At 31.6% G+C, this 11,965-nt stretch overlaps 1 protein-coding gene across 1 annotated transcript; it reads right to left on the bottom strand.

The window, feature by feature from the left end:
* Positions 1–742: 742 nt before the first annotated feature.
* Positions 743–1,139, bottom strand: LOC133328079 (uncharacterized). The gene is made up of 2 exons (XM_061536627.1): positions 1,122–1,139; positions 743–1,063 (listed from the first exon to the last, which is right to left on the bottom strand). The coding sequence occupies exons 1-2, from the start codon at positions 1,137–1,139 to the stop codon at positions 743–745; spliced, it is 339 nt and encodes a 112-aa protein (XP_061392611.1).
* Between the last annotated feature and the right edge of the window lie 10,826 nt (positions 1,140–11,965).

Raw genomic sequence — 11,965 nt, 5'->3', positions numbered from 1 at the left:
GTTTCTTTTTTTGGCCGACAACTTGAAATTTGGATGTGGACCTATGTAACCTTAAACAACAACTTATTCAAATGTTAAATTAAAGTCAAGTTGTTAAAAATGTGAGGATATAACAAATCCGATTACAACATTTCACGATTTAGAGTTAAGATATAAAACAGGCATTTACAATTAAAATAAGGTATACGGCGTCAACATTGGCCAATCTCTTCCCCAATAACTGTAAAAAACTATTTATAAAATACATAGCAAACATATACAAATCTATAACGGTAATCTAAAAACTAATTAACAATTTGTTTAAAACTGAAACCACTAAATTTCTATGCCAAATCTAAAATTTTTCGAGTTATACTGTTTCAATATAAAAATCAAAAGGGCACTTGGACATGAACAAAATGATATTGAAATTAAGAATCCTTCAAGATGGGAAAAATAAGATAATGTAATAACATGATCAAACAAATCATAAACTTCTTTTGAAAAAAAAATGGTGAAATAAGTTCTAGAAAATTATAAACTGTTAAGTGCTCGGGCCTGCATTCGGGTACCAGTTAATATTTTTTATTGACATAAACATAGTGGCAAATGTTTTTACCAACCTTATATTCATGATGTATTGATAAGGCAAAAAAATGTTTGCTGGGTCAGCTAGTATGTGTATAATGAAAAAAATAACTTCATTTTTTATCCAATTGGACTCAATTTGATATTTCGAATCGGCACCGAAACACTTTCTATTCTAACTCAATTGGCCTGTAAAGTTCATGGACCAAGTAACTTCACCATGTCCAAGTAGAGCCGCTTTATAAAAACCGTCTAAAACATTCGGATAATCGTCCAAATTAAACTGACGTTTGTCCAAAACATAGACTCTGTTCTCGAAGGGCGGCTTGAATGGTCCTTCGAAAACGGGCAATGTTGAGCAGGCCTTAATGGAATTCATTACATACATTTTGTAGAAACTATCCATGTAATCATAAATATGTTGACGTTCCAATTCAAAAGGTAAAATGCGAGAGTCTCCAACACCATTTTCACTACGATATTTAAGGACTTCCACCTGAAAAGATAAATGAAAATCAAATCTTCAATACCTTCCACGAGGAAGGTATTATAACCTTCGAGCCAGTTTGCATTTTATTAAACAATTCGATTGTACATCCACGGGTCAAATGTTTTCATTTATATATGGATGGACATTATATCACTAAATCAAAATTAGCCTATTGCGTTAGTTTTGTACATTATCCTAGTTGCAGTTCTAAAAAAATAATTGACCTATATAAACATAAAATTTGTTATCTTTTGTGCAAAGTTTAGTGCAAATCTTATGCTATTATTAAATAAAATTTCAGCAATATTGCTATCATACTCTGTAGTACTAGAAAAAAGTGTACCGATGGGTCCCATCTTTGAAAATTAATATATATTTTAGGCTCAAATATTAGATTGTGCAAAGTTTAGTTCAAATTGAATGGTCTGTTCGCATAAGATTACAAAATTATTTTTCAGCGAAATCGTTATTATACCCTTCACCATACTGTGGTACAGGGTATTATGTCTTTGTGCATATGTTTGTAACATGCAAATGGAAACGAGGTAGACCCATAGTTCCTTTGGAGAATATGCATCGAATCACTTTCTGAGTCGATGCATGCCTGTCCGTCCGTCTGTCCGATTGACTGTCTGTATGTCCGTTTATTGGTGTTAAATTGTAAACAAAGTACAGGTCGCATTTATGATCCGAATTGGATGAAACTTGGCCCAAGGACGAACCCTATTGAAATTGGGAAAATCGGTTCAGATTTACATATATCTCCTATATATATTTTTGTCCGATTTAGTGTAAATGGTGCACCAAAGTCCCTATATATCTTTCGATGTGCACGAAATTTGGCATAGCGTACTGAATGGATCCTGGAGTCATGTCTGCCATGTTTAGTGAAAATCGGTTCAGATTTAGATATGGCTTGCATATACATTTTCGTCCGATTTTATGTAAATGGTGCACTAAATCCAATACATTTCTTTCGATTTGCACGAAATTTTGCACAGCACACTGAATTAAGTCTGGATTTCTTCAACTGGAAAACTTTTCATATCGCAGTGAGAACGGAGTCCGCGATTTTCGTATATTACCTATCATAGTCGAACGTCAGCATCTTTATGATTACTTGAATGGTGCCTACAAAAAAATTATAATGAAATCCTTTAAGACATGTTCAAATATGCCCACTTTCGAAGGACAATTCAAACCACCGCTTGAAAAGAAGTGTAATGTTTTCGAAAAGTGTCAATATGATGTAAACGATAATAAGATGCGTGGAAGCTGTGATGGTGGTAATGTAAAAAAATGGGTGAAAATGTGTTGAAGCCAACGAGTTTTTTTTGTGTTCCTTCCTGATTTGTGGCTAAACTACACAACGCATGCACATATGATCAGTGACTAACTTGCAGAATACCCCATGGACAATATGGTTCTAATGTATGATTTTTTGACTGCATCCACCCAAAATAGGATGCTGACATTTTGAAGCTGGATTTTCGGTGTTTTTTGAATTTTTCTTATAATTAAGACGCGCATTCAGATAATTGTCTAAACTAATTATAGGATTGTAGAACTCGTGATTTTGCTTCGTTTAGTGTATATCTCATGAATGTGCCCACCGTAGCATCTTTGTAATAGGGATCCAAAGACGAAAATTTGGTGCGTACATTTTTATAAAAAACATATTTTTTGAGTCTAAAATTAAGAAAGTCCATTCAAATTCCGTGCAACCCCGCGTGATTTTAGTTTTTTTACGTGCCACATCTAATGAGCCCATCCATGTTCAATTCGTAGGAAAAACTGCAAAAACTAATTTTGACTAATTCGCGTATATAATCGCGTTTTTCTTTGAATTGATTTCATATATAGCATTTCCAGATTAAATGAAACCTTTTACAAATTAAATGAACCCTTTTCCAAATTAAATGAAACCTTTTCCAAATTAAATGAAACCTTTTCCAAATTAAATGAAACCTTTTCCAAATTAAATGAAACCTTTTCCAATTGGAATGAAACCTTTTACAAATGGAATGAAACCTTTTACAAATGGAATGAAACTTTTTCCAAATTAAATGAAACCTTTATTCTTATCCAAGGAAATATAATATTTGCAGTAATTTTAAACCAATATTTGAAAATTACATCAAAGAATATTAACAAATATAGTTGTATGGCTATGTAATTAACATAAATATTCTTTAATTCGGTGTGGTTTATTTAATATCTTTACTACATAATACTAAATAAAAAGTAATACAAACTGGGGTATTTCTTGACATTTGAATAAATAAATATTTTAGAACAAGAATTGAATACCCGGTCCCGAATGTGAAATACATATTTGACTTAATAAATTGTTGATGATAAGGTAACTGCTTATCTTAATGAAGGGGTTCCCGACTTGCAGCTTGTGGGATTTTCAAAACCATGTCCATAACGTAGTTAGAACAATCTTGCCGAGTAAGCTTTTGAATACTTCGCTCGATTACATCAACAATGTTATTATGTTCCATTGAAACGTCACAGAGCTCAGCTCTTGCACATAATTTTATTTTTGAAAATGCATTTTCGATTGGATTTAGCATTGGAGAATAAGGCGGTAAGAATTTGAGGTTGCATCTTTTGGATTCGATCAAATTTTGTATGTCATGTCGCTTGTGTATTTGTGTAATTTTTCTCCTTGTTGGGGTAGCCATTTTGTAAAGTCTTGAGCATATTTTTGTCTCAAGCCTAATGTTCTGGAGTCATTCATTCGTTCTATTTCAATAGAGGCCATCTTCAACGTAAATTTTAATTTCCGTAATCCATTTTCTATGCAGCTTGTGGAAATATTTATATCATTTTCTCTCAATAGTTTAGTTTTTATGGCTTTGAGGGTAATTCCAGGTTGACTTTCTATATAGAACTCGATCAGACTTAAAATTTGTGGTGTCAACAACTTAGTTCTATTTCCTCCACGCTTATTTTCCTTCAATGTTCCAAAATTTTGTTTGTAATTACTTCACATTGTCGAGAGTTCACTGTTTTGGATGTTCACATTATCGAGAGTTCACTGTATTTAAAAACAGCAACGATTAAAATTAATGCGAACCTGATTTTAGCTCGGGAAGCTCTGATAATTGGGAACCTGAGGAAGAATCAATATCCTCGCCAAGTATTGCAAGTGGAAATGCTCCAGAACCTACCATCTACAAGACCCCGAAACAAATTGGGTCAGTATAACAAAATAACAAACGACATGAAATTGTTATTATTTAAATTCTATGAAGAGGGAGAACCATTTCCGAGGCTGCAAATTTAACCTGCATAAAAATAAATTCAGCAAAAACATTAATAAGAAGATACAAACAAAATTTTGGAACATTGAAGGAAAATAAGCGTGGAGGAAATAGAACTAAGTTGTTGACACCACAAGTTTTAAGTCTGATCGAGTTCTATATAGAAAGTCAACCTGGAATTACCCTCAAAGCCATAAAAACTAAACTGTTGAAAGAAAATGATATAAATATTTCCACAAGCTGCATAGAAAATGGATTACGGAAATTAAAATTTACGTTGAAGATGGCCTCTATTGAAATAGAACGAATGAATGACTCCAGAACATTAGGCTTGAGACAAAAATATGCTCAAGATTTTACAAAATGGCTACCCCAACAAGGAGAAAAATTACACAAATACTCAAGCGACATGACATACAAAATTTGATGGAATCCAAAAGATGCAACCTCAAATTCTTACCGCCTTATTCTCCAATGCTAAATCCAATCGAAAATGCATTTTCAAAAATAAAATTATGTGCAAGAGCTGAGCTGTGTGACGTTTCAATGGAACATAATAACATTGTTGATGTAATCGAGCGAAGTATTCAAAAGCTTACTCGACAAGATTGTTCTAACTACGTTATGGACATGGTTTTGAAAATCCCACAAGCTGCAAGTCGGCAACCCCTTCACTAAGATAAGCAGTTATCTTATCATCAACAATTTATTAAGTCAAATATGTATTTCACATTTAGGACCGGGTATTCAATTCTTGTTCTAAAATATTTATTTATTCAAATGTCAAGAAATACCCCAGTTTGTATTACTATTTATTTAGTATTATGTAGTAAAGATATTAAATAAAATCACACCGAATTAAAGAATATTTATGTTAATTACATAGCCATACAACTATATTTGTTAATATTCTTTGATTTAATTTTCAAATATTGGTTTAAAATTACTGCAAATATTATATTTCCTTGGATAAGAATAAAGGTTTCATTTAATTTGGAAAAAGTTTCATTCTATTTGTAAAAGGTTTCATTCCATTTGTAAAAAGTTTCATTCTATTTGTAAAAGGTTTCATTCCAATTGGAAAAGGTTTCATTTAATTTGGAAAAGGTTTCATTTAATTTGGAAAAGGTTTCATTTAATTTGGAAAAGGTTTCATTTAATTTGGAAAAGGGTTCATTTAATTTGTAAAAGGTTTCATTTAATCTGGAAACGCTATACATTCATTCTTGTGTTATCATATACGCGAATCTGTGTGAAAATAGGTCAAAAATATATCGATACGCGAATAATAGGCGTATTTTATACAAAGTCGATTGTTGAGGCACATCCGCGGTTCTTAACCGATCCTTTTAAAATAGGCGTCCTTTTGTGTATTTTCATTGGAGATTACTGAAATCGGATGCGCATAAAAATCGTATGCACGTTGTGTCATTTTTAGCCATTTTTATGATTTTTGCATAGTAAAGTGCATCGAGTGGCATACTTTGGCCGCTAAATGAAACCTCGAAAAATGCATAATTATTGGAAGAGATTGATTCGGCTTATACGAAAACCGCATGCGCATCGACTGATTTCAACGAATACGCGAACTGTATGCTTTATAATGTTGATCATTTTCATATGCTGTAACTGCAATATATTTGATCATTTTTAAAGTCAAAACTCTGAACAGAGGAATCTACCGATATTTAACAATCATCTAAAAGAATTTGTAGAAGAAATCGTCACATGTTTTAGAAGATCTAGACAAAACCGTATTTCCTTAACCACACCAAAAAATCAAAAATTCGAAAAAAACATTTTGTGGCAATTGAAAAATTGATTTATTTTATTTTGAAATATTTTTTTATGCTTTTATTTGTCTTTTCGCGACTATTAAACCAAATTTCAATGTGATTTGACAAGTTAGCAAAGAAAACAGATGTGTTTATTCATTTGTGAAGAAATTCGCGAATTACAACAAACAGGAATTCATTTAATTTATATTTGAAATACAAGATTTAAAACCGCTATAACTTTTGTGCGCAGCATCCGAATTTGTGAACGCGAACAGATTTCGAATCAGCATATTTTTCTTAACCTATGTACCCAAAATCAATAATGTGCTCGCAAAAAAAAAATTCAATTTTTTTAATGGAATTTTAAAAGAATTTTGTAATTTCCCATATATATATATATATATATATATATATATCGGCTTAGAAAGTTATTCTATGGATATTTTAAAAAGGAACCATGTGTCTATCTCGTTTCCTTTTGCCTGTTACAAACATATGCACAAAGACACAGTGTGGTGAAGGGTATAAAAATGACATATCTGTTCGAATCTTTAATTTTTAAAATCGTATCGGTGTGATGGTATAAACATAACTAAGCGATGTAAAATATAATTACATAGAAACTACCAAATTATCCCACCTGATTCCATTGGTAACTATAATAAAAATAAGACTGATAAATATAGTTAAGTTTTTTTTTAATTAAAATTTTGTGATTATCTGGAATTGTAATTAGGGAAATGTGTACAAGCAAAAGAATTGATAAATGTTAAAATAATATATCTGGCAATGCCAATTCTATGATATAACACTGTTTCAAATGTACTTTCAAGTTTAAAATTTGTATTTGATGTATTCAAAATATATTTGTTTCATTTCTCCTCTTGATAATATTAGCAGGATATAATTTCTTCCTGATAGAGGTAATTCAACATTAGAGTCATTTCATATTATGAAGAGACATCGAAATGTTTTTGCAGCGCACTTACGATATGAAAGCCATAAAGGTACATTCATTGCGACCAGATCTTTTCTCATTTCCGACTGGAAGATTGAACGTGTTAGTCGTGGAGTTTTTGACTGCCCTGGTACATATACCGTCAATATGACATGGAGACTCTAACGAGGTAAATACCAAAATTTATTTAAAAATACCTGCAAATAATCATCATCAATTTTCAAGATCGAAGTCCATATCGTAGTGATAATGGAGTGCGGGGTTTTTGGCCATTGCCTTTTAAATTAGAACGTCAGCGTATCTATGATCATATGAATGGTTTCTATAAAGCATATATAATGAATAGCATCATAACATGTTTGACAATGTCGGTTTTCGAAGGACGTTTCAAACCGCCATTTGAAAAGCTAACTTATGTTCTGGACAAGTGCCAAGTAAATTTGGATGATTATCCCTATATGCTAGAGGGATTTTATAAAGTGGCTATTTTGGTTACATGAGTTAGTGTGTTAAGGTTAACAATGATTTAAATAAAATTACATCTAAAACGAGTAAAATTGTGGGCACGTTCTGACGGACTGAACTTTTGGTACCCCTCGCAATGTGGCGTGCATTTAAAATTTCTTAAAAAATGTTGGGAATTTCATATGGTGACTATGTAAAATGTCTGGTAGTAAAAAATGCCAAATGAAATTAAATACTAAATTGCACACAGGCAGTTTGAACTTCATCTAAGAACTTCAACGAATATAGGAATCCTGAATGTCAAATTACAGTGGTAAAACTATATCCGAACATGGTCATATATTAAATATGTTCGGAAATGTTTTTTCCGGCCTCCGGGCACCAAATGTGCAAATATGTTTTTAAAAGGTGTTTTAAGAACTTGGCGTTCCAAATTACAGCCGCTTTTTCGGAAAATGCAACTAAAACTTTCAAAATAACGAAAATGAGGCGGGTTATATGTCAAAACATAGAAAGTGCTCTGCAAAATAATTGTTCATTCTCAACAACACGTAATGCCAAATTTCAGGCACTATGGCACTAGTGTGGTGTGGTAGTTCTTTTTTGCTCACAAATCTGTTTTTATTTAGAATGTATCTGTCGATTTTACCGAAAGATCCATGCCTTAAATTTTGTTGCACATATCTTATTTATGTTTTATGCATATATGTATGTTTTTCGATAGATTAAAAAATCAAAATACTCTAATAGAAAAGTTAACTTTTCGAAAAGCGTCAATTTGATGGGAACGACTTACCGTATGAGGACGATAATTTGTCTTCAAATTTAACAGATCACTCGAGTTTCTATGGTAAAAATTTCTTTTTTTTTATAAAAATATTCTTAAAATTGATTAGAAGTAAATTTAGATCGAGATTTCAGAATTGAAGAGTGTGGTTTTCAGCTATAATAAAAACCAGTAAGGAAAGATCAAAAGTCGGACGGGCCGACTATAATATACTCTTCGTCACTTTGGATACATACCAGATTTGCTAATACAATACAATATAATGTAGATAGAACAGGCATATCATCTTTGGAGGACCATTGAAATAAAATCGAACGAAATTAAATGTGTGATCTACTAAAATATTTGTACCATTAAAAACACATACCATTCTGATATCTATAAAAAATTGCATATCAATCGGGCAGACTTGGATACTTTGGTTTACCGTTTGTATGTAACCGAGCAAAATTATGGAAGGGAGAGCTATATGTAAATCGGGACCTAATTGAACAACCGTGGCATTTAGTATGCTGCAGCACAGTGCGCTGTCCACAATTTCATCTCGCTAGGAAAAACCTTTAATATTTCGTGCACAAATTACATGAACACAGACGAAAATATATAGGATTTTTTACAATTTACAATTTGAATTTCTTTTAAAATAGTGCTATGTAAAAGCTTTTAAATGATTTATGATTTTAAATGATTTATAATTTTAAATGATTTATACTTATTTATCATCTTTAGGAATATTATAACCTAAATTTAGAGGACACACAAAGATTACCTTTGTGGAAAGTTCCAACAGAAAATAATTAGTTCCCTTGGAGAGACTTTCACAAGATGCTATCAAATAATGCCACAAAATAATTAGGAATAACCCAATTTTTTTGTAAAGCTGTGTCAAATAAGCATTTTTTCAGTACTTAATATTACAATCCGACATTGTTATAGCCTTCAAAACAGCCATACAATAATGGTCATATATTACACTCTAAATTATTTTTGTTAAAATCACAATAATAATGATAGGCAATAAGATGTCGCACAAAAAGTAGTAATTTTCAATAGCTTTGTTGTTGTAAGATTTTACGCAGAAAGTGTTTAAAACTTTCAACAAAAGTAGGCACATTTATGCGTAATTTGTAGTTGTATTAAATAAAATACTTTGTTGATATAGTGAACAAAAATTTTTTATAGTAAACGTAAAAACAAATTACTTATTTCTTGTTCGGTTTTATACCCGTAATTTCGCCTTACAGTCATAGGCATGAAATGCATTGTCTCTCATCTTGTGTGGGTGATGTCCCTACAATTGGTTAGGTCAGTTACAATATTTTAATACTATATACAGATATTACTTACAACTTATGGGAACCATGGAGTGTCCGATTCAATTTCACGTTTTATATCCTCTATTGTTATTCCAAACTTAAATGAGTGCTCAGATAGATTAAATTAGTACCTTAAATTCCTTATATAAGAGAAACGCAAACAAATTGTTTCTGGATCCATAAAATTTTGAAAATTATCAAATAGACAGACCTTGTGAAATATCATAAGCCAGATCTCTAAAATGACCTTGACAGTAGGAATATGTTTGGCATCATTGAAGTATGCCCTCTGCGTGGCAAAACAGCTGTACATCAATTTCATTGCCCCATCCAATTCAGATTGATGCAATTTTTTTGTGGTGGTTTGGTTTTTATGTATATGAAAATGCATATCAATATTATCAAACATCTTTTCACAAACATACATTTTTATTAATTTTTTATTTTATCCTTTTTGATGGATTAATATGTACAAAGTTTCCACGTAAATAATTGCTTCTGGACTACGCGTCACCTCGTGATTATTTCTGATGTGTGTTCCGAAAATCTTATGAATGATAAATCAGTAATGTATTTAAAAATGAAATATTTTTTATTAGTAATAATAACAAAAACAAAACAAATATAGTGGTGAGTATTGAATATAATATCCTTATAGTATAAAAAATTACTTGCATTGTACATTATGAAACGTTATCCAACATCTAAATTGCAACACTTATTACCGTCTTCATCCAAATTATAAGTAAACGGTCAATTTTCATGGAATTTGGCTGAATATTAACGAGGTATACAAAATCTTGGTCCGATCTATCAAGTTTTTCGTTACTTGCATTATAGGCCTAATCAGAGGTAATCTTCAAAAGTTCATCGAATTTGCTTGTATATTGACGATTTTATAGGGAAAAACAATGAACATTTCAAGAAAGTTTCTATGGGAGCTATACCAAATATTAGTCCGAACTATCCATTTTTTGCCACTTGTTTCCTAGGCCAAAAATAAACATTTGTACAAAATTCCATTCACCTATGATAACTCCTTCTATTTTTGACCGCTGTCTATATGAATTCGTGACATAGTTTGACGTTGTGAATGGTAAGCTGCTGTCAGTATTTGCGTGACCTGGACTTGGCAGTAGGTTTGATAATCTTTATGGGTTGTGAGATAGTTAAGCGATAAATTTTCGTTAATGTCAGACTTTGAACTGAAAAGAATAAAATGGTTTAAGAACATAGTTTGACAGATGTTGAATTCCGGTCCAATACTTTTGAAACCACGAATTTCATAACCCTGTATTAAATTTAATATGAACCAAATGGAAAAAACATCGTTTGATCCGATTTGATAAAAATAAATCTAAGTCAATCTCATAGGAACGAAGGGATTATGCTGATTTAGTCAACCCTTTTGCATCACAATATTAAAAATTCGGCAAAAATTTTTTTCATCCTCCTAAAATCAGAATGCCAAATTGCAGCCGCTCTAGTTGAAAACAAATTATACATAAAATAGGGAGGGGCATCAGCATACGCTGATGACTTCAAACTATTGACCAATTTTGAATATTATCTATAAAAAAGTTGATGACCCTCCAAATCGGGAATTCGAAATTACAAACATATACGGCTAAACTAAAGAAAGCAAAACCAAAATGTGGAACGGTATGTTTTCATTTTCTTTTAACTGTTATTCCAATATGGGAAAAATCTAAGGACGTGTAATTTTTTGGATTGAACAATTGGTTGAGGGTAATAAATATAATCGGATATTTTTCTAACTCAATCACTTAACTAAGGTAGTAAGGTTAATATTGTTACGTAATGTAATCCAAACTCTCGGAGATTATCTAGAATTGCAAGGCGAATGTATACAAACAATGCAATTGTTGTTTTGGAAGTGCTATATATATAAATGGGTATAAATTTAATTACAGTTTTAACATTTGGTGGCAAGCTTTTTTTCTAACATATAAATGAAGAAATTATTAGAAACATGTTCAAGATTTTAATTTTATTTCTCATCTTGACGTGGCTCGAAGGATATAAATCCATCCTAATGGAGGTATGTCAAAAGTAGAATCCTTTCCTAATATAGAAATTGAAATTTTACTTTCAGCGCAATTTCGAAATAAAAACCATAACTGTAAATACATCTCGACCAGATTTGTTCTCCTTTTCCGATTGGAAGGTTGAGCGTGTTAGTCGTGGAGTGTTTGCCTTCTCTGGTATATATACTCTTAATGTAACTGTTAATGCTGGAGACTCCAACCAGGTAAGTAAACAATTTGATTAAAAGATCAAATCATCATCAACACAATTCCAGATTGAAGTC

Source organism: Musca vetustissima, unplaced genomic scaffold (assembly GCF_032173495.1).
Source record: "Musca vetustissima isolate MV318-11 ecotype Yass unplaced genomic scaffold, APGP_CSIRO_Mvet_v1 utg162355, whole genome shotgun sequence".
NCBI lineage: Eukaryota > Metazoa > Arthropoda > Insecta > Diptera > Muscidae > Musca > Musca vetustissima.
Note: the sequence above shows the minus strand (reverse complement) of the source record. Positions and strands in the feature narration are given on the sequence as shown.